General features: G+C 37.7%; 1 protein-coding gene across 1 annotated transcript in view; it reads right to left on the bottom strand.

Moving 5' to 3' along the window:
• Positions 1-22,837, bottom strand: part of LOC145780575 (uncharacterized) — a 39,472-nt gene extending 16,635 nt beyond the window's left edge. Inside the window, exons 1-11 of the mRNA XM_082592201.1 lie at positions 22,745-22,837; positions 16,806-16,893; positions 13,556-13,694; positions 12,958-13,109; positions 8,305-8,472; positions 6,662-6,860; positions 5,320-5,621; positions 4,623-4,748; positions 2,497-2,641; positions 1,986-2,096; positions 1,275-1,446 (exon numbers count right to left, since the gene is read on the bottom strand). Of these exons, the coding sequence (XP_082448327.1) occupies positions 1,275-1,446; positions 1,986-2,096; positions 2,497-2,641; positions 4,623-4,748; positions 5,320-5,621; positions 6,662-6,860; positions 8,305-8,472; positions 12,958-13,109; positions 13,556-13,694; positions 16,806-16,893; positions 22,745-22,837 (1,695 nt within the window). The remainder of the gene's footprint in view (positions 1-1,274; positions 1,447-1,985; positions 2,097-2,496; positions 2,642-4,622; positions 4,749-5,319; positions 5,622-6,661; positions 6,861-8,304; positions 8,473-12,957; positions 13,110-13,555; positions 13,695-16,805; positions 16,894-22,744) is intronic.
• Positions 22,838-24,628: the final 1,791 nt, after the last annotated feature.

The raw sequence follows: 24,628 nt of genomic DNA, 5'->3' as shown, positions 1-24,628 counted from the left end.
ACAACACCTAGAATCGAACCCAGGTCGGTGGAGTGAGGTGCCACTCCACTAACCGCTACGCCACTCCTTGCCCATTGGAGATTGCAGTCTATTAAGCGTTTACTCGTGACAACGCCGAGAATCGAGCCCAGGTCGCTGGAGTGAGGTGCCACTCCACTAACCGCTACGCCACTCCTTGCCCATTGCGATTGCAGCCTTTTAAGAGTTACTTCACAGTGTAGATTCAAACGATCTGTCATAGCCTGATGCTGCGGGTTCTTCTTGGCAATATCAAATTACACTAGCTTTCGGAACACAGTTCCCTAGTCATGTGCTATGACGAATGGTGTTGAAGTCAGTGAGTGGTTTTTTAAAGTGGCTCTTTGTTTTAGCTTGAGGCTGCCGGCTGTTGAGTTTCTGTGCTGTTAGGCGTTATTGCTGTGAGGTTTTGTTGGATCAGTTGATTAGTAGATTAGGTGACGTAGTTCTTCTCTTTCGGCGCGGTTGTTGATTTTAGGATTTTGTTTGCTAATGAATATGGCCTCTTTGAAACGTAATTGTACCGCGCCATTTTCTTTTTTAAAAGTTAAGTGAGACTACACGTGACAACACCGAGAATCGAACCCAGGTCGGTGGAGTGAGGTGCCACTCCACTAACCGCTACGCCACTCCTTGCCTATTGCGATTGCAGCCTTTTAAGAGTTATGTGAGACTACCCGTGACATCACCGAGAATCAAACCCAGGTCGGTGGAGTGAGATGCCACTCCACTAACCGCTACGCCACTCCTAGCCCATTGCGATTGCAGCCTTTTAAGAGTTAATTGAGACTACCCGTAACATCACCGAGAATCAAACCCAGGTCGGTGGAGTGAGGTGCTACTCCACTAATCGCTACTCCACTCCTCGCACATTGCGATTGCAGCCTTTTAAGAGTTAATTGAGACTTAAATGGTGGCTTACAAGGCTATAGTCTTCTTCTTAAATATTGTAATTGATTGGATATTTGTTGTGGCTCAGAAAACGAGCATTCTACTGTCGTTGAAGAGTAAAGTAGCTGCTCATGCAATTATTTTACGCCATTTTTCTTTTCAATTAAGCCACTTTATTTTTCCATGTGCTCGGCATCAAACAATTCAGCGCCCAGTGCGAGTTCATGCATTGGCAGTTAAAAACGTTAAAGAAAAAAGCGTAATGCAAAGAAACAAGAGTAAGCTAAGTGTGAGACCACAGACCTTAAGTTTAAACTTTTGTTTAGTTTAATAATGCTAGTACTGTAAAGTATAAGTTACCTCACCTTGTATTGGGGCAAGTAGAGCGGCATAGTACCGGGTTCGCAATAAAAATGAGTTTTACTGGTACAATTCATCTCATCGCTTTCGTCGAAACAGTCTGAGACGTTATTGCATTTGGCTGACTCAGGAATGTGAATTGGAAGCCTAGTTGCTCCTTTGTCTTCGCAGTAAAATCTTGCGTAATAAACAAAAAAAAGATTGACAAATGCAATAGAGAAATAAACAATATTTGTGAAAAGAATGAACAAAAAATATTCAATTGACTCTTTACTCTTTAGCCTATCGCCTAATGCTGCAATTTTGCAACAAATTGCACCGCTAACTATTCTGTGTTGTTTACTTCGTATGTGATAGATACAAACATTATTCTGTGTGAACTGTAGGCTACCTGTACTACAAGTTGAGAAAAAAAAAAATTAAAACTTGATTTTTTCTTGGGCGCTATGGAGACGATAACAGCTAACTAATTATTACAGTATTTTATTTTTAAATCCGTTATATGACAGCGTTTGCACTAGTAGTGTGCTACCGTATCATTGGTAGATGTCGAAGCTGAGTAAAAATAAAAAAATCAGTTCAACGCCCTTCGGAAAGTAAAATCTTATCCAAACATGTGTGCCTTCGTTATTCATAGAATGAAACAGATTTTGCAGTAAAGTATGCTTGCGTTATTCCTTTGAAGGGCTTAGAGTTTACATAATTTTTATGTTTACCTGTTTGGACAATTCAATTCGTCATCAGATTTTGGGGGGTCGGTAGGATTGCAGTCTGGCATTTGGTCGCAAACTTCTTTCCCAATCAAAGCCTTTTTTGAGACATTACAACTGAAAAAAAAAGGTTTTTTAGAAAAATCGTTTTTAATTTTTTCGATGCCACAATATCATTAAAGATGTACCTAAAGGAAGACAATAAAGATTTCAAAATTTTTCTTCGCTACCAAAGTAGATATTTACTAGATAAGGTGCGCATTATGCAATGCCAAGCACTTATGAACACGCAATGCAATACTACCGTATTGTTTTTTTTATCTTTTTTCTTGAGGTAAAATAAATAAAATCAAGAGCGAAAAAGATCAAAATATATGGCATCTTGATTTTGCAATAACATAGCCCTATCCTTTTCCCTTGTGTACGAAACTAAAATAGTCACTATTTTCAACTAGTTAGCATTTACTAGCCTCTATGACGTTCCATACTAATTTGCTTGCATTATAAAGCAACTTACGTGAATGCACAAGCATGCCGAACATTGTAGCAATAATCAGGTAAAGGCGATGGACAAAGTGTCGCGTTGCATTCGTCTTCCGAACTTTCACAGTTTGCTATTCCGTCACATGCGGTTGTATACCGGGGGCGGTTGACGTCGAATACTGGAGATATGATATTGGACGGATCATAAATTACATTTACAACCTTTTTCTGTTTTGTAGAGTTATTTTGAAAAGATGGTGGAGGCCACAGTCGTTTTCGAACATACTTGAAATGGGAGACAAAGAAAAGTAACTGGACGTTGAAATGAAGACTTAAAGTAAATGTTAAGAATGATCATGGTAATAAACATTAACAAAATATTATAGGATTAAGTTAGCAGTGCACGCACTGTGAAGGGATGCGATACCTCTTCCGCGGGAGAGCGTGGATGCTGAATCATTAAGTTAGGATTATAGTTATAAAATGGAGTAAGAACCTGCATAAAATGCCGTAAGAACTTGTAGCCTATTTATTATCCGGCCTTCAACCAACATTCTGAATCGTTGGCGACTGTTACGTTTTAGGCATTTTAGGAGGGGTGCCAGAATTAGTGATTTTAAGGTGATCTCAACAAGGAAAAAGGTTATAACCTACCGATTTAAGTGATCATGATATTATACTGTATACATTACTTTGTAGTGGAACTAACAGCAACATTGAAGAGCTGATTACGAACATTTCTTCAGTCACATTTTGGACAAAACTGAGTTATTGCTTGTTTTGAAGTCCTTTTGCAGTCCCAAGTTACCTACTAAAATTTTTCAGATGACAGTTGTAGATAGCCTACTTAAGTTCTCTATAGCAAACTGGCATCGTTCAAAAGTCAAACTTATGCAAGAAAAGTACTGAAATCTATTTTTTGTTTAATTTCTCAAAACCAGCCAGTAATCCAGATACCATTTTAGGTAGGCTATATGCTTAACTGCTACGAGACAACACACAGAAATATGCAACAAAAGCAGAACATCTTTCTCCTGCTGGTTTTAAGAAACACATCAAACAATTCAACTGCAGGTATATCAAAACCTACATTTTTACAACTTGGGTAATTTTCTGTTACCTTAATTTTTAATTCAGAGTCAAGTAGTTGACAAAGTAGGCTACTTTTATATTATGTGTTTGACTACTAGTAACAGTGGGAAGTTGGAGGTAGAGTATGCGTCGCAAAAATTGTTTGGGCATGAGTATCCGGATTTGGCAAGAGATATTTTCAAACCCCCAAAAACAAGTCTTCCCCATACACATATAATGTCAAACGTTGATAACACGACAATTAAGTGTGGCAAACGTGTGACCTTTGAAAGCCAAATGTATTGAAGGCATGCAGTTGAACAGAGAGACTCGCACGATTTTAAGCTAAACTAAAAAGCGTTGTTATTGTTTTAAATCAAAAAGCTTCGTTGGCTGCATGGCAGAGTGATGAGAGCCTGGGACGGCATTCGAAAGGACGCTGGTTTGAGACCACTCAAGAGCATGCGACTGTGTATTTGGCAAAATACACCAATAAAAAGCGTTCGCTAATGGCTTATCTTCAGTGCGTTTTTGCGGTGTTCCATCACTGCTCTAGACATGGGTGAAAAAGATACGAGAGCATAGGCCATCGAAAGCTTTTTGGCAGTCAATACAAGGCTGAGTCTCCACTAAACCAGGGAGCAATTGCAATTCGATGACCATTACGGTGTAGTCTCCACGCTAGCTATTAATACTCTCCAATTAATTATGTGTTTTTCGGCAGCTGATTGTAGCAAGAAGTGACAGCAATAGACACGGTCTTTCGCCCATGAGGCTGGGCTCCTTACTATTGCACCACTTATTCGGTGGCATGAATGAAAATGTCTAATGCCTTGACAGATAGACAAAGTGCAAATAAAGGAAAAAAACTTATCGTGTCATCAACAAATAGTTTAAATGGTGAGGACTTTGCACACACATTTCCCAAACCTTTATAGCTTTTTCGAGACATCTTATAAATGCATCCTATGTCATACGTCATCTCATACAAAATGCATAAACAGTGAGTAACCTGCTAGGTAGAAAATAAATTTGCAATGAAACCAAGATTGAGATAATTTTACGTTAATCTCTTCTATAAAAACTGACTTATTTGTGAAGAATTAAACATCCGTGGATCAGTAGAACCGGGGTCTTGATAATAAAATGCATGACACTGGAACAACTCGCTATCACATGATTCCTCGTCCGATCCATCACCACAATCTTGGTAATCTATAAAAACAGAAATGTAAAGACTTTCACAATTAAAATATGCTTTCTGCAAGGAGGCTACAGTCTAAACGAAGTTGATAATTCACAAATGTAGATACAAACGACCTGTTTTAGCCTGATGCTGCGTGTTCGCTGTGATAGTAAAGCAGTTTGCACTAGCTTTCAGAACACAGTTCCCTATAGTCATGTACTATGACAAATGAAATCGAAACTCAATCTATTGTATAACCTTCAACTGAGCCACGAAATCCTGGTTTCAACAAAAACGAAACTCAATCTATCGTGAAGTTGATAATACCGTACTATGCTATGTTTGTGCTACAGTCAAACTTCGATACTATGCCACCCTTCGGGACCAAGAGAAAGTGGCATAGTAGCGAGGGTGGCATAGTAGCGAGAGTTTGTAAAAACAGCCTTGTGATGTGACCATGTAATGCCACGTTGTGTTGTACGATTATAATTGTACGAGGAAATCCAATCTGAGCCGGATGATGTTAATCTGCTCGAGATCTAGGAAGCGCTGCCTGCTGAGGAAAAGATGCGCGAGAACAAAGAGATTGAGCTGTCTGACTTTCTTGAAACTGATGAGTGATGAGCGCCTCGAGACTGGTGGATCTTTCACACCAGATGTGATTGCGAAGGAGATGTTGCGCAGCGAGGAGCCGGTTGAAAGCGAAGATGATGAGATAACTGTTGAGGAGGAAATCGTTTCTTTCGAGGCCCAGCGGGCATGAAGCACTGTCTGGAAGTTCATGCAGCAGCAGAGAAGCGGGAAGCCCAGTGTAATGCGATCGGCTAGCTAGACGACGAGGTGTACGAAATTCACCGAAAGAACATGCCCCAGCTGACGATTCCTCATAGTTTTGGGCTGAGCTACAGTAGATAACTTGAGAGAATACATTACATGCACATACATATACTTTTGCCGTTTTACCAACCGTTTAATCGTTTCGTTCGTACCCTTAATTATTTCGTTAATACAGTAATACTGTACTCTAATGTGGCATAGTAGCGAGGGTAAGGGGTGGCATAGTAAATATATTTTCTATTGAATTTAGCTGGTGACGATCAAAAGTGGTATAGTAGCGAGGGTGGCATAATAGCAAGGTGGCATAGTATCGAAGTTTGACTGTATATCAATCGTATAGCGCTTCTGAAGTTGATGCATTTGAAATTTGTATCACGTAATATCATGAAATGTTTGTAGGTTAGGTTGTGTATAAGTGATCTCATGTGCAACATTATAAACCAGAGCACCAAATAGTAACTTAAATAGTAAATAAAATGTATGTGTGTTGAGATGTAACAAATTGGTGAGACGTTTTACTGGGTGTGATTGTCATGAAAAAATGGCATTAATATACCTATATAGTATGTGGACGATGATTTTCAAGTGAATTTCCTAATTACACCAAATTTCTTTCACAAACTGTGCTACCGGTACATAATTTGACTATTTTAATGAGCAACAGATGTTTGAGAAGCACAATTGTTTGTGTCATGCAATCATAATGGTGATGCATACATATGGTGCAGTGTTCACCGGTATCTACAGTGCAATACACATTACAAACGCGAGAAAAATCATGAAAAGAATAGTCTACGTTCTTTTACAGAAAGCTAACAAAATAAACTGCATACTACAAACCTAATCATTGCTCATTGTAAATGCATGTAGCCTAATAACCAGAAGCCTTGGTGGCAAAATTAGAAGTTTCAGTTTAATCTTTAACTTGCGCTGATTGAAATGAAGCAACTCTGATCACAATTTCTGCTCATTTAAATCAGCTAAATGGAATCTGTTTTTCACCACAACGATCATCATGCTACTATACTTTCTCTGGTGAGATAAGTTTAAGCTAAGAAAAAAATGCCACTCTTTATGTGTTTCAAAACCACACTTACTGTCACACCGTTGATCCATCGGTATATACGTTAACCCATCGGAGCAGTTAAAGTTTCCCGCGGCATTTGCAACGCAATTCAACTCATCTTCATGGAAAGGGCAATCGTACGTTTCATCACACACGTTCGTCTTATTGATACATGTAGCAGGGGCGCTTGAATCATCTTTCTTGCAAAGTATCTCACCACTTTTACAAACTCCTTCACCTTGAACAACAGCAATTTTCAGCAAATTATGAAATTAGTTCTTATTTCCTAAACTCAAGTTTTGTAGCCAAACTTCTAGTGTGGTCTGCTCCATGTATGTATTATTGCCTAAGACTTATGAAAACAATAACTCTGCCTCCGTTTTCCACACAGGTCAGGACTCAGAACCCAGACAGCCACTTTATCTGGTCCAGATATTTCCTAGATCGAGTACAAATCTGCCCAAATCTTTACCGGATTTGGACCAAATAAGTGGCTGAAAAGACAGTTTTGAAGTTAAAAACTTTACCTCTAGACCAGGGGTGGGCAAAGTTGTTCAAAGAAAGAGCCGCTTGCGGATTAACCATAAACACCGGCGGGCGCAAAATCAGTTGACACAAAATAACAAAACAGCAATAAAAACAATGATTGTTTATCAATATCAGTTTTGTACTTGACTCGCTAATCTCTGAAAATTTGGACGATAAGTTGTTAATGCTGTTCGAATTAATTCTTCCAAGCGTTCACTTGTCAAGGTTGCAGGATATTTTTATTTTGCAAAGTTATAAATTCTTATGAAAAATAAATAAATTCTGGTGCTACTTCTAAGCTTCAACTAATCGCTGCTTAGCGGCTTTATGAAACTTCCTACTGTTGCTGACTGAAGCAAAATGTGCCAGGAAAGGCACAATGTTGCTTTAGCCACGTCACAATTCCATTGTTTAACAATGGGCTACAGTAATAGAGAGACTCCTTTTTGATCTTTGTATTGTACGGTATTGGGTGCAAATTAGATTTTGAAGAAAGTGTAAGTCACGAATTTTAATTTTTACCAACCGATTTTGCTTGCTTAGTTGACAGCGCAAGATAACATATTTATATAGTATAATCTTAATTTTTTTGTAATAGGCCTATTACGATTCAATACAAGAGCCACAAAATTTATGTTGACGAGCCGCATGTGGCTCGCGAGCCGCAGTTTGCCCACCGTTGCCTAGACTCTGGAGCAGTGGTTTTCAACCTTTTTGGTGGAACGGAACCCAATGAAACATTCCAAAAGCTCGAGGAACCCCTGTTCAATAATTTAATTGCCTGATGCAAAAAACATCGTTTGATTAATGAGAACTCCTTGAAGCGAAGAAAACATGTCGACAAAATTTGGCGGGAAAGCAGAAAGTTAAAGGTAATCGCACCACAAGAAAACAACGAAAATTCGGGATCGCAGCGAACATGAGTGTAGCAAACTTATTAATATTTGATTATATTTAAACAATATGTGCATAATAATAAAATCGACGCTCGGATTTGAATGTAAACTTGCGGAACCCGTAGACTTACTGGCGGAACCTTAGGGTTCCGCCAGTAAGGTCAGAACCCAGGGTTCTTACCAGTAAGGTAAGAACCCTGGTTGAAAACCACTGCTCTAGAGAATATTAAATTAAACATTAGAAAATGCATGTACTACCTTTTCTTATCTGTTTGCAAATATTAGGTATGTTTTGATCTTCTGGGATATCTGGACACAAGCACTCGTCAGATAGATCTTTGCAATGGAACACGTTGTCACAGCGTTTTTTGTTTGGAATTACCAGTGATCCATCAAGGCAACGAAAACAGCGGTCGTTGATAAAAGCTGAAAATAAAAGTATAAAATTAATCAACTTCGACGCCTTTTCAAGAAATACATACCACAAATCATTTTAAAAACAGGTTGTGATAACTAAATAAATAAACTCAAAATAATAACGCAATACAGCGTAGTGGTAACGTCCTTGCTGCTTTATGAAATTACCTTTGGTAGATAACATTTTGCGATATTCTAGCAAGGTTTTCTTTTTTTTTTTGCGAAGCAGCTTCACAACCTGAGTTTTTTTCAATTCTCGACTTTATGAGCAAAGAAACAAAAAGATCACGCGGTACTGGTTTGATTCTCGGAGTGTGAGTTTCAGCAACGGATTTCAAGAACTGCTCTCTATTTAGTGGCACTTAATGGATAGAACAATTTGCTGACCACAACACTTCGACCATAAGCGGAAAACGTTACTCTTTCAGTCTCGGTAATTGGGTCTCGAACTTTCTATACATAGCTGGCCAAACAACATAAATCAGCCATTGAACAAAGATATTAAAGTCACTGGTTTGAAATGCTTATTTTAAATCATCAGGTATTTTGCTACACAAATCTCACAAATCTTTTAAGCGGTGTCAAACTAATGCGCATATGAACTTTGTGTAGATTTCGTAATCATTGCGTCACTTAAGTGGACGACCAATAAGCCACAGTATTCTTGCTTCTTCGTTTGAACCCTTTTTATCACCAGACTAATAGGCCCTGTATTTTTACACCCCCAAGCTAGATATTATGAAAAATGAGACGAGAAGCTGTTAACTAAAGCATTAAACTTATATTAACCACACGTAAGCTCCAGTGGCATGGCTGCAATAAAACAGGAATATTACTAATGCTTTTATGGAAGAAAGGCATGCAGCAAATATCTATGGTTTTTGGAACTTTCCCACGTAAACAATTCAGGTTATTTGCATTTGACCTAATTCTTATTAAGAGCTTCCAGTCAGCCATGATAAGAAGATAAGCCACCAAGAAATGCAACTAGGCTGCTTGTATGTGCATCATACAGGAATTCATAGAATCCCTGCGTTCTATGCATCCCTGGCATCATATTTTAAGAATCAAAATGAAACAAAATGAAACAGATGTGTAATTCTCAAATCATAAAATACTGTAGTTTTAGAGAATCGTGTTCTATTCAGTGCTCTAAAACTTTTGAAGCACAGTTCAACAGTTTTTAATGGCAATAGCCTAATAGGTATAATTGTTTTTGTTTGTTTGTTTGTTTATCTTTATCCTGCATTGCGGGAAAGCGGACTTGAGCGCTATGCATCGGTGTACGCCTTCCGACATACACCTGACCCACGCTGCAGCCGACGACAATGTCTGTTTCCGGTTGTCTACTCTACTTATGACTTAAATTTGGTACTACCCATTACTCGAAATCGATCACTGGGTAGAGGCAATTATCGTAAAGTTTCTTGCCCAGAGAAACAACAGCAAGTGCGGGTGGCTGGAGTCGAACATGCAGGCTCTCGACTACGAGCCCAACGCGCTAACCACTCGGCCACGGCTGCCAAGTGGTTAGCGCGTTGGTAACCTTCGAGGTAACCAGATAATTACTTCGAGGTAACCAGCAGTGGCTTTAGTTACCATTAATATGCAGAAAGTTCACTGAAAAAAAAACGCTAAGGGGCCTGCGTCAGTGCCTCAAATAAGTCTCTGCGCTATGGTCTTTAAAAGTAGGTCTATAAGAATTTGTTGAGATATGCTCCCAAAGAAACTTACGTGGTCCAAAGGGAAAGATTTTCACAATGAATAAATTCAATCATGGGTGGTCGCATTTTCTACTTAAAATCATTATAACTTTTCAGAAAAGTTGGTTGCATTTTGAAGGTATACTTTTGAAATAAATTTTGTTATGAACATGTATTAGAATGTTGCTTTAAAAATACATTAAGCGCTTTCGAATGACAAACGTATAAAAAGGCATAAACGAGATTCACACCAAACATACAAAACTGTCTTCAGTATACAAAAAGGTCGCACGAAAAATGGCGCAAGTTTGTTTCCTTTCACCATTTACACCAGGAATACAATACGTTTTAGTCTTCTTTCATACAATAACTTAAATACCAAATGATAATGCGCAATACGGTTGATATTGCGCAATACGGTTGATAATACGCAATACGGTGATTATGGGTAGCCTATGACTCAATAATTATGCTTTTATTGTGTAGGATTTTGAAAGCATAACATTGCACTAAGTCGCAACAATGAGTTGACAAAAAAAAATATCAATAATAATCTGTTACAATGCGTAACAACAAACCGAGAAAGCTAAAAAAAACTCAAGTAGTAGCCAGTGGCATAGCACGTCAGGATTTTCTGTTGGGGGGCGTTCATTGTTTTGTAGATTACTCTCGTTTGCTCATAATATCCAGCATGAGACAATGCCATGCCTTATTGGCAATGCGTCAGATCAAGCTTTTTTCCAGTCAGTTTCTAATGTTGATAGATTTTTTGCGCTATGCAGGAATGCACATGGACGTTTTTGGAGCTATCAAGGAAGCCATTTTGTCTGATCAAATGCAAATTTAGAAAAAGTCATATTGATTGATGGTTTCAGCACTATATTTTGCAAGATGTTTCACAGTACAGTAGATAGATCTAAATAGGGGCGTAGCCAGCACAAGATTTCAGGGGAGGGAGAAAATCAGTATTATTGCACTGTCAGTGACCCCAGCAACGAGTTGGCGAAGACGGAGCACCCGGATAGGAGTCTGATGGGCCTTCCCCAGAAAATTCTGAAAACAATACCTAAAAATTACGCATTTTGAGATTACTTTTGGCCTAAATCAATAATAAAACTCTGCCAAACGATGCTGTAACACAGGAAGCAATTTCCCTTTTTGCCTCCCTGACTACGCCCTTGAATCTAAAATTGATAGCTGTTGTATGTCGCAAAACTTTTTAATTGTTTTATAAACTTATATTAGTTCTTTATCATCACATGTTATCTGTATGATTTACTTAAGTTATTTCTAAAATGTCTTTTAAAGATCGAGCTGATGGGTAATCCAGTATCTGGTAATGACGTCATTTGTGCTCTGATGCGTCACGAGACAAAATAAGACCGAATTTCACTGAAATGCGTTCTCAAGTAAAAGAAATACAAAACTTTTCAGCCCTGTTGGTTTAGTGGTTGCGCGACTGACTCAAGATCAAGCGGCGCTGCTTCGATTAATTATCGGCGTGTGCGCTTGAGCAACGCATTTCAGAAATGCTCTCCATTCCACACCATTTAGTAGATAAAATAATTCCCTGGTAACAACACTTCAACAATAAGCGGAAACTCTACCGTGTCAATCTCGATGACTGGGCCGTGATTTTCTTTTTTCACGAACTTTTGTCTCATTTGCATATTTCTGTAAGTGTAGCCATTACTGGTTACCGCGCAGCACGCGTAACTGTTTTTACCGATTTTCGCCCTCACAGCAGCCGATTTTCGCCCTCCAGGTCCAAATCTAAACATTGAACTTGAAAAAAACGTAGCCTGACACCTAGTCTAGTCAAGCTTGAAAAAGTTGAGAAAAGAAATTGATTCTGGTGACTAGTCCAAAATTAAGATTAGATTTTCCGAATTGATTAAGAATTAACCCTAACCCTGAGAATTAAACCTAACCTTACTTTTTTTGAAAAGTTTTTGTGCACCGCAATAATTCACGTAAACGAAAAAAGATTAACCTCGATTGGCGTCGAACCGATGTCCTCACGAACATTAGGCAAAAGACGAAACCAATGAACCAAACACGCCAACGAAAAATGTTTGCATTCACACGGTATAAACAAAAACTCTATGCGAAGTAACGAAAAGTTTGTGGGAAAAAAATTTTGCGACCGGGCCTGCATCAGTGGTCCAAACTATGTACAAGTATGCAAAACTGCTAGAATTAAGCTCTCAAAGAAGCTTTCCCATTCCGAGGATAAAGATTAAATCAATCAAAATAAGCATATCAAAAAATACATTAATATTACCATTAGAACTAAACCAAAAATATTTCTACATTTTTTAAAACTTTTGACATAAAATTTAAACAGTTAATTTTATAATGAAATTTGACAAATGGCAATACTGTGCTAAAATTGCAAAGTGGCCACTGGCCAGGTTTGAAAACTCCAAATTTATAGGGCCAGTTTTATTGGGAAAATACTTTACAGCGTATAGCTACTCAAGCAGCTCAGGTATAAACCAACTAGCGATTCACATAGAACAGTTAGTTATTGGACAATGGATGGGTACTGGGCCATGATTGCAGATTTTATTATGTTTTGAGAAGATTTAGAATTTTTTTCGAATGCTGCTATCCCAATCCAGCCAAAACGTTAATTTAAACAAATTTTTAAGAGAAAGTCATGACCCAGTGCCCTCCATTTTATATGCCACTAGTAAGAGCTTAGTTTGGCTCTAGCGTATGCTATGCTTTGATAAACTGATATGGGCAAAAATCAAAATTGATGATAAAACTTTAGTGTTGTACTAACTAGTTGTGTTTGATTCCGTGGAATTGCAGAAGCATTCGTCTATTCCATTGTCGCAGTCTGATATCCCATCACATAAGAATTCCGTCGGGAGCATACAAGAAGATGTATGGCGTAATTTGGTTACTGGACATTGGAAACCTGATACACCAGGGCTAGGAAAGCAACATCAGATAATTTCCATTGCTGTTGTTTTTGCACAAACACTGGCTTGTTGCAATATTTTGATTGGCATTAAGAAGCAGGCAACGGGATGTTAGGTTCTGTCGAGCTTGACAAGAAACCAAATTGAGATCTTATCGATCTATCAATGACACCACATTATCTATCAATGTCCTGTATACCGACCACAAGATAGACATGTGGACCTAACAACGCTCGATGAATACACAATCCATTGGCTGCTGCGCCTGGATGTAACAACGTAATCTGTGGCGGCCTCAAACGCAAGAAGAAGATCGAAAATAGTTTAATAGAAATGGTCTGACACAGCTAACAAATCAGTGCTCTTTACATCGATTTAAACTCTTCAGACGTTATAGCATAAATACCCTTGGTATTGCCATATGCATGTGTGAGCCGTTATTATTATTGTTTTTACCTGGGTGTTATCTCATCCTCTCCCAAGGGGCAATCCCGTGAACCATCGCAAAAGTGACTTCGTGGAATACAAACTTCAGGATCAGTATCGTACGTTTTCTTACAACGTATTGTTGTGTTGCAATCGCATTCATCCCAACCTATAAGTTCATGCAACATGGCGATGTGAAAAAAAAAACAGAGCAGCCCGTAAAAACATTACTACTTATTATTTCTGTGGGAAAAATAAACTTTGTCAAAGTAAATTTTCAAAAAGGAAAAACTATTTAGGTTAGCAATCCGACGTTTCAGCTTAAGAAACATGCAAATGAGGTCATTCAGAAGATATGGAGTTACTGAAAAACTAAAACTTTTCTTCTAAAATTATTCTGTTTCGAGTGAAAGTTTCAATGGCTTTGAGGCAGCAATGAACATTGTTCAAACTTCACCAATTTTACACAATGGGCTTGACCTCTTTTATGCAATATTCATAACAAAATTTCACAACAATTTTCTTCGTGAAATCAGAAATTAGTTCTATCGTGGGTTGAAAGCTAGGAACAGGTCTGGTACCCATCAGTGGTGTACGTTTCTGTAGTTAAATGAGTCAGTACTGCTGTTTCGCATTCATCAAAATTCAATCAAATGCATTCATCAATGATTTAAAACAAAAGACTAACCGATCCAAACGCGTAATGAAAGAATTTAAAAATGAGTTGAAAGGAGGAAAAATTTAATCAACGTGACCAGACTTTGCTAAGTGAATTGATAGACGTACACAAATACAGTAATAAATTGCTACTAAATTGTTCCGAAAAATGGTCACAGAAAATCAATAAAATGCCTCGTAGGCTACAAATCGTAGACTCTTAGCCAAAGCTATGATTTAGGCTGGAAAAAAGTTAAGACCTCAACAAACAAACGTAACTTACAATAAAGGCAAAAAAATAAAAATTTACAAAACACTTTAATTGTTGAGCGCTTCTAGTTATCTTACCGAACAGGCAGTCCAAAACGCCGTCGCATTTATGTTCATTCGGTAACAAGCAAAATTGGAAATGAGTGTCATTAATATGCTTGGTAGGGCATTTGAAACCGTCGTCGTCAGTGTGAATAGTTTTGTTATGGATTATTTCATCTTTACCGTCGCTGCAGAAACAAATGCTGTTATTGACTACAAAATGATTACGGCAGACGAAAGAAAATTTTCATGCGAAGCGGCTGTGAGGAAACTTATTCGACAGGTTTTGGCAACATTGAGTTAAAACAGCCTTCTGCATTGGTACATGTCAAGGATGGCTAAACTGCAACTCTTGGGGGCTTGTTCATACGCTCAGTGAACTTCTAAGAAATTCGTTGGTCAATTTAGTTGTTGAGCAGCTTGGGCAATTAACAGAAATTACGATTTATCATAAATAGCTTTCTGCGTATATTGCATCGCTCTGCGTTTGAGCAACGCATTTCAAGAATTGCTCTCCGCAGCGGCATTCAGTGCATCTAGTGCAGAGGCCATCAAACTACGGCCCGCGGGCCGGAACCGGCCCGCAAACTGATTTCATCTGCCCGCCACGTGCTGCGGAAATAACAGCTGCACTGCTGCACTACAACTGTTTAAGGAAAAAAGTTATCAAACTTTTTGTACATTTTTCCACCAGGCAGCCTACATGTTGGTGTTCTGTTTTTATCATTAGGCCACCACAAATGGAGACAGCCTAGGCCAAATTTGGAAAGATGTAATGCTTTTTCAAGAGCACGATGCCCTGTAGTGTATCACAGCAGGGGATAGCTTTTCCAGCAACCTTTCGATTTTCATCACAACTTTGCTATTCCACCACTGACTTTGTTGTTTATTGTGCTCAATTCCAGTCAATGGAGATTCTAAATAGTTGCATATTCTTTCACAATTTGCATCTGGCCGCAGCTGTTAATTTCGCAGCAATCCGGCCCTCAGACAAAAAAGTTTGGTGACCCCTGATCTAGTGGGTGGAATAATTCACAGACAACAACACTTCAACAAGCTGAAATTTCACTCTGGATTGCAAATCGTAATTTTATTATCGCCAAACAAATTAAAAGTGGACTTACATTGCGTAGTTTACATTGTAAACTGTACAGTGTACAACAAGTGGTGGCATAGAAAAATTGATTTCTTAAATGGGGTCGCACAATAAAAAGATATAAAATTCTATACAGTATTCTTCATTGCAAATTAATTAGAATTTTTGATTCGTGCGACTCATTAAAATTGAATTTTTTTGCTATGCGTCTCAAACTTACAGCAGATTCGACCACATCTTGTAGGCTAAATGAGGTTTTTGTCCACACCCAAGTTGGATCAATCACCATTGTACTTGAAAGTAATTAATTGGCCTACACATTTTCATGTAGTTGTAATTTTTGTTGTTGTGTAATTGCAATTTCAAAGAATTTGGTCCAATTTACAATTACATTTGGTAAGTTGCAGGCATGATATCAGTACGTTTGTTGAGCCGATACTTGGGTGCTCAAAAGGGACCTCTCTACATTGCAACATAATCTTTGTGAACTGCAATTCTAATCGTTTTAGATAAAATTAAACCGTCAAAGATCATCAATAAACATAAATGTTGAAACGTTTGATAATTGTAATTGAAAAGTGTAATTAATTACATTTGAAAGTAATTGTAATTTGAAAATTTCGGAACAATGTGTTTGTAATGTAGGCTACTGTAGTTAAACACTTTGATGGTGTAATTGTAGCCTACATGTGATTGAACTAACAAACATGTAATTGTTCCAACTCCGTTCCACACCCAGGAAGATGTCCATAATGTACATTGCAGCGCATGTGGTGTGGAAAAAAGCAACTGACCGTTTGTGTCAACCTTTTCCACATACTGTACTTGTACAAACAGAAAACTGTAACTTATTTTCCGTTTTCCATTCCGTATACTTCGTATAGTCTGTAGGGCCTTTATAGTTGCGCTGGTACGACCGTATATATCAGAACAGTAAAAACAATTGAAGAAAACTTGTCCAAATATTTGTTGAACGTTTAAGGGTATGTATTGATAAGACAGCATTCTACGACAGGCTGTTCAAAATCTAATAAACTTGACCGAATGTTCATAATTATGTAGTTTTTCAAATAAATAGTTCACAAAAAGCTAACACACTTTTTCAGTTAGGCTAAATCATTGGGATGCAACATGGGTTTAAAAACTAACAAATTATATTGTTAATTAGAACATAGCTTCTCTTTGTAAACACATATATCGGACGTGGTTAGTTACCTGCAGTGACTTTCAAAGTCGCAAAAGTTGTTCCGGTGGATACGCTCTCCGGACGAGCAAATGAAGGGCTCAGATGTAAAGCATTTTTCTGCAAACGCAAAATTGTTATTTTACAAATGAGTTTTATCTATCCACGACCTCTTCTGATTAGCAGTTCTGCCTGACGGACAGTTGTTGTGGTGCAAATGAATAAATGTGGTGTGCAGGGTTGCAGAGTTATACCTGAGCAAAGAGCATTGAAGCAAATTGTGTCCATCTCAAGGCAAGTATATAGTAGAAAATTAGTATCTTTTACGTAACTTTTGCGTTCAAAAATCGGTATCTACATCAGAACTATACTGTATAGCCAATAAACATCTTCTAGTTCTTTTTGCCACAAAGGCACGACCTGAAGTTGCGCCTCTGGTGGCAAGAAAGCTTAAGTTTGTTCAACCGCATGTTTATGCTTGTGAGCACCTGCTCAGTGGCTGAGTGGTATCGCCTTCGGCTATGCTGCTGGACTGCTGGTAGATCTTAGATCGATTCCTGGTCGGGTCATACCAAAGATTTTAAAAACAGTAGCGATTGGATTCTTTCTTGCATAACGCAGTGAGGACAAATCGGGTAATGATAAGCTAAATCTAATACAAAATTAAAACTGAGCCCTGTCGCTAAAAGATCTTTGCAATTGTAGGGCGGTAATAAATGAACTATAACATCATTATTTTGATGCTTGTGAGCACAAAGGCCAAGCCTAGACAGCTTAACGTGGCCCATTGAACAATCTTCTTCGTGCTACCGAGTTTACCAGGTGAATGTTACATTTCTTGCCAAGCGAGGCAAAGAAAAAAAAGGACAGAGAATCGAACACTTATCCTTATAATTATGATCCCAATATCAATTGATTTGTAGACCATGATATAGCTGCGTGTGCAAAGTCACAGACTCCACGCACAAATTAATAAGTGGCGACGATGCTGACCCCCCAGACCGTACTCTAGTGTCGGGGGGTCACCGCCGTCTAAAGCCCGACTCATTTTAGTCTGACAAACGAGTTCTGGAATTTGCTGATGTCATGAAAATTAATATGAATAATAAAAAACTAATATGAAAATAGTGCTATAGAAGTCAGATATTCAACAGATCACATCCCCACACAACAGGGCGTATTAATCGGCTTTCGTACCCCCGGGTGAGAGATCATTGTCGTCTAAGGACCTAGCTATTTTTAGTCCGTCCAGCACTTTATAGATATTTGAAATCAAAAAAGTAAACTCTTATACAAGTTCAATATTTAATAGCTCACGTCGTATCATGAAATTTTGTATTGTCAGTCTTCATTATGACGTTGTAACTCCATATATTCAATTATTTGGTATGACCAATGCAAACCAATAAAACCAGTAAATTCATGTTATTTTGTTAGAGCTCAAAAAAAATAAGGCTGCACTTTTGCACTCTTGAAAAATGTATTTCAATCCTGGGTAGAATAGGACTTTTACATTATAAAGACCTCGTGCATTGCCGAATATGCTGCATATTGACAGCTAGCACTGTCGACAAGGGTAATGAAAGGTATATTTTTGATTATAGAAGCTTGAAATCTTTTTAGGAACCTGCAACTAAAGAAAACTCCACAACGCCGCATTTCAAAACAAACCTGTTATTTCGAAGTAGTGCTTTTTCATCTATTCAAGGGTTTTATTTTGTTTTTTTTGTTAAAGCAAATATGGCGTTAATTAATAATTCATTCTTAATTAATAATTTTAAAAATAATTCCTTATTTTCTTTGACTTTAGTTTTGTTCAAAAGTGTTGCATTTTGCATAGATTGAAACCAGGCCTTTTCATTAGTGCCGAGCTACGATTATCGTTTGAAAACGACCCTGTCAACAACATCCTGCTAAAACCAGTCACAAAAAGAAAAATGACTGTTTGATAAAAAAGATCAAAGCATTGCAAGATGCACTATCATGTTTCTGAAAAGACGAAATTCAAAACCACGTTTTTTCTGCAGTAATTAAATTGCCCGACCGAATCTTTACAATATCGCATTCACAAAGCACATAAGTAGCCTAGCTGATATTTTTCAATTGCATGACGAACATTGTCATGCAAGAAACGAGATTCAAAATTTTGTTTACAGGTGACAGAATACAGCAAGCCATCACCAGTATGCTATTATTTGATTAATTATCTCTGTTATTGGATACTTGCTTTAAGTTTACTGGCCAATGCAATCGCCACTGAGGCAATAAATATTCGCCACGACATTACAGGAAAACTTTTTACAAGTAAAGCAAGTTTTTGTTGAAGATCCAAATACAAGTTCATCTGAACCTGATTGCTATTAAGTCAAAACATTTTCTTTATTACTTTTGCTTTTAGGCACAATGCTTGGAAAGAGCTGCATTTAAAAAAGGAAAAGGTTGCATTATAAAATTGCTGGAAATAACTCAAAAATATCTTGCTGTATCGGTCTTGTTCATTTTGGAAACCGTTTGAAGCTGTAAAGAAAAGTTGCTAAAGCTTGCCTTATGCAAATTACAGATGGTTGTTCTATGTTTAATCATTTTCAAGTCGTTAAAAGATCTTAGCTGTTGTAGAGCGACAATTAATTAAAACCATAAAGTTATCATTTTCAAACACTTGCAAAGACAAGGATGTTCAGCCAGTGAGCTACGTCATCAAGAGTAGACCATGACAAGCATTATTAACGAATCTGTAAGAATATTTGCTCTTTCCTTCGTGCTGTCAAGACAACCTTGCACGAATCAAATCCTTTTGTTTCCTGTCATGGTTTTGATCAAAAGAAATTACAAATGATTAATTGACATTCGAAAGCGTGTTTGCTTGCCAATACATCATCAGTCAAATAACTTGCTTTCAGATTTAAATCACAGTTTTTGTTTCTTGCCTTCATAGGTAACGTTTGTTAAACAATTTTTAGAATTTAAAGCCAAAATATATTGAATATCACTAAAAGGTGAAACTTTCGTTAAATTTATAACTATTTCCTATTTCCAACTTTACTGTTTTTCAATAGCCTATGTTGACGAAATTAAAATTCACTCATTTGCATCGAACTGCAAATAATGACAACTGGGGTTGAACTTTAAAGGCACAATGAAAGGACGACATTTTCAATCATGTTTTTATCAAATGCAACCCTGTGCCCACTCTACATAATTATTGTCTTTTTTGTCCAGAGAAAGAAAATTACAAGCTAACTTATGGACAAAAAATTATGTAGTATTTTAAAAGGTCAATTTTTGGTGTAATTTCAACTCAAGTTACTAAAATGAAGCAAAATACTGAAACAAATTAAATATTTGTCTACAAGTTGACACCTTGAGAGACTTGTAAAAATGCTTCATGCATTGTTATCAGCCTGTGCATAATATCACACGTTTTATAAGCTTTTAGTTTTAAACAGGTAAATTCAGATAAGAACTTCAAATCCATTGATCCACTTACCTGGGTCGGTAGTGGTACTTTGTGTTGATAAGGTCGCAGACAACATGAACAAAAACAAACTATATTTTATTAAAATCATTGCCTTTGTTAAACGTCCAAGCCTATACTCTGCACACATTTACGCCACGAAGTGTTAATAAACAGCTAGTTCAACACAGTGGCGGATCGAAGCTACTTTGTTCATCGTGAATTTACAAGAATGGATTAATACGGACCAACTCATCGAGTTTTATTAAAATCTAGTCTAAGGCAACTTATTGCATCCGTCCCTGGTGCAATATGCAACAACACGATATTGCGCAAGATTATCAGTAACAAACCAACATTTCCGTGTCACTTTTGTCTGTCTCCTACCAGATCCTTCCCAGACAGTAAAAAACGACGGATTTTGCTGTCTGGGTCCATAACCTTATCGTTTTGTATTTATTCCCAGACAGCAAGATTCGTTATTTTTGCATTGATTCAACGTGTGCAGACGTTGAATCAATGCAAAAATAACAATTTGTTGTTTGAGTTTAGTTTTGGTTTTGCTTATATTTTGTATATTATATGTTGGTGTGACTAACCCAAACCAACAAAGCTAGTCCATCTATGCTACCAAATAAATAATAAAGTACCGTAATACATAAATCAGCATATCTTAGTTCCTTTTATCAACTTTGTATGTGTCTTCTTATACAAGAAGCACTTTGATTAGAAAACCGCAAAGTTCATTGGTGCTTCTTGTAAACGTTTATTAAATTAGCAGTGATATATATAATTTTCTTGGTTCGTTCCAATTAAGCAATTTGCTAGTAGACATCTTACTGTTGTTGCATTGCGCATGGGTTTTGGAGGTTAAACGTCCCCATTGAGCTTGATGTTTGCAATTTTTGTATTGTTCATGGCTTATCATGGCTTTATTTAAATGCGCCATCTTCTATATTTCTTAGTTTTTATGTAAATCAAGTTTTGTGAACACGTATTGGTGTTACAGCAATTATAGCCAAGAAACTATCAGCGATGAAACAAAAAAGTGAAAAATTGAGTAGCTGGCATCGAAATTTCAAAATATTTCGCTTGCTTTTGTTGTTTGTGAGTTCAGCACGGCTGCTTGAAGCTAAACAGCTTGAATAACCGGTCGGTTGTTTGCTGATAGCTAGCCTGTTTTTTAGTAGGCGACAGTTTCCACCGTTTGATTGGACATCTCCTAGGTCCTTGCGTGAACAACTTTAATGTTACGTTGAAACATTTTTAAAACAATCTTTTGTTTCATTTTGACGGAAAATTCTTTTATTATCTTTGATTTTGAGATCTCAGCAATTTGGTTCGTTATGCGCTGAAAAAGAAAATGAAATGCCAATGCATGAGAATCGTAGGTTACATGGTAAATAGCGTCAAGACAAAAATGCGTGGGATTGTTTAAAAAATGTTTATTTTCAGATAAACTGACTGCTTTCACTCAGGGGTGTTTCAAACAAGACACAACCTATTTCAAAACTCTGTTTTGTTTGTTAAATAATTAATTGCAAGGTTTGTAGAGATTTTTATCATCTTTAACCCATCTTTTTTTATCGCAAAGTAAAAGCGAATCACTGCAACGAACGACCATTTCAAATTGTTTTTTGCTACAAAATGCAATCTTGACGTAACTCTAATGAAAAACGTCTTCGTACTTCACAGGAAACACCGGCCAAATTCTGAATCGACAGTGGATTGCATTCACAATTTGCATCGCATATTCGCATTAACTAGCAAATTGTTAACAAAACAAAAAACGTACGCTAATGTTCGTCAAGCTTTCTCGACCATTTTGTAGTCCTATATTCATCAGCACAATGACAAGTGTACGTTTAGTGACCTGTCATGGGCTCACTTTCGTTTCAGCCGTGAACTAAATGTAGGCTACGATTTGAATGGTCTCATGATTTTTTTTTCAACCCCTCCCAGGTAAAAATTCCTGCGTACGCCACTGGTGTGTGACAGTACGAATTGTGATTTATTGCATACCACAAATGGAAAATCACCACGCTAAGTTAACTTATAATAGTTATAAGACATTATGTTTAATGTACATTCACTGCACTAAATCTAAGGGTGGGATGGTGCAGTCGTTCAGGCCTTCGCTTTCCAATCATGCAATCCTGGTTCGACTCCAGGCTTAAGCTAGTTGTAGAAAACATCGCTCCCCTCTACCCAGGGTATAATGAATTAGGTGGGCGTAGTTACTGAAGAAAAGGCGGCCAGACAAAAGAACTCGCCACCCTGCTCTCGTTAGAACTGAATGCTTAGTATAATGAGAATCTTATCTTCTCCCCGGATGCTTGGATTCAAGTATGGAAATCACCATTGCACTGAAGAGACCTAAAGGTCAAAACAGTGATAACCTGTCTGCAGTTAAAGAATATATTTGCGTATTTGTATTTGTGACAATGATACTGACCTCCTTTCCTGCAGTTATTTGTTCATTATGTATTTAAATTGTAATATCTAAAATTAAACAACCTCACTATCTAACTTTCCCTCTACTCCCAGCAGCAGCATCGGTTTGACACTTATGGCTCGGCTGCGCGTGAAGATAGACACGAACAAAGCCATATTAACCTCCTCCGGCCGGGGCCAAAAGGGCAAGATGGTAGTCCACGGTCCTGGACACAAAGTTTGACCCCTTTACTTTCCCGTCCATTCACTTTTGAGCTTCAGTTGCCAAACATAAATTCGAGATCAACGCAAAGCTCACTGATGCTATGCAGTAATGATTAAATATTTATTCTTTTCCCTGATATACTTCACTGCAACTGCCTTTTTTCTGTATGCAACACGTCACCTCATCACCAACGGGCAAAGAGCCATGAAAAATACAAGCTATAGTCTGCTAAAGCGCCCAGCTCAAATCAAAAAGAAATATCCAAAATTTCGCAGCCATTCCAAGGCTGCATTTAAATCTGCGCTGCGGCAAAGCATTTGCAACTTTCATCAGCTATTTCTCGGCAGCCGATTGTAGCCTTATTTAACCCCTAAACAGTAATTACGGGCCTGGGAGGCCCGGTGAGAGAGAAAATTCTTTTAATTTTTTTTTTTTGGTTTTTAGAGCTGTTGCTCCAGAAATGCATAAAATAGAGTCGTTTGCAAAACTTAAAACCGGAGTGTAAGGATTAATAAGTAAAAAAAAATTGTTGGCTAAAAACAAAAGTACACCTCAAACTGTAATTTATAGGGCCTCGGAGGCCGGTTGTAGTTTAGAATAAACTTTAGAATTATAATCAATGTAAGTTACATTGCATTTGTACAGTGGATCTCAATAAGGTAGGTGCTATTTGTTAGTTTATTTTTGAATTTAAAAGAAGTTTAAAAATGGCCGACAGAAATGTGTTTCAAATACTTTAAGCTGAGCTTAATCAACAAAATACCAGTGATACTGACAACAGTGACAGCGAAAAATCATCAGGAAATGAATATGTGCCCCCTGATTCGGAGGAAGATATATTCTGATTCACACAACAACGCAGAAACCGTTCTAAAGGACACTATGGTTTCTGTGGTGTTTCAAGCATAAGTGTAGCCTATAGTCCAAGGGTTGGCAACCCTTTTCGCACTGCGGACCAGTTTACGGCAGGCATTATTTGGCGGACCGGCCATCAATAAAACGCAAATGTTTGATCCATAAAAATATATTAGGCCTACAATCATTTAATCATTGTAACATCCTTATGAACATCGGTCTTGCGTAGCGTGAAGTATCAACCTAAGATTGGTGACCTCGCCATCTCTGAGCTATGTCGTTGTTTTCTGCAGCGGCTGTTTGGAGAGTTTCACTCTCCCAACCTGAGTATATAGCTCCAATTGGGGTTTCAGGGTGGGATTGGGAAATGCTTTGGATGTCGGGGGGAAGGACTCTAGAGTGTGGAGCCATTTATCTTGGGTTAGGGTTGTGTTTGTCCATCATTCACATTTTGTTTTTTTTATTTTGTTTCCGTATTGTACATAGATAGTAGTGGACAAAACGTTAAATTTCAATAACATATATTGGGCTGCAGATTCACTGCTTTATATCCCATGCAAAATACATTTACTGTTTAGTTTTACAAAGATTTAAAACTGTCAGCATTGAAGCATTTGAACATCAACATATTTCGGAGGGCAAAATAAAAATTTTAGGGGGGCAGTTCCTTCCTTGGGCAACTCTGTTGCTACAACTGTGTATTATAGGCAAGTTGGGCAAGTAACATCTGAACTGGCTATCACTGACCTTGGCATCTCACAATTCAGCAAATTCAGTTTAGCAAGCGATGACCAAGCAAGTCCGAACTGAGCAAGTAAGTCTCATTTGCTGACTTGGTAGGCCTAACTAAACTGTACTTGCTAAATTAAAGCCCTTGTTGAGTTGTC

Source organism: Aplidium turbinatum, chromosome 12, assembly GCF_918807975.1.
Source record: "Aplidium turbinatum chromosome 12, kaAplTurb1.1, whole genome shotgun sequence".
NCBI lineage: Eukaryota > Metazoa > Chordata > Ascidiacea > Aplousobranchia > Polyclinidae > Aplidium > Aplidium turbinatum.
The sequence above is the reverse complement of the archived record's forward strand: the minus strand, read 5'-3'. Positions and strand labels throughout refer to the sequence as shown.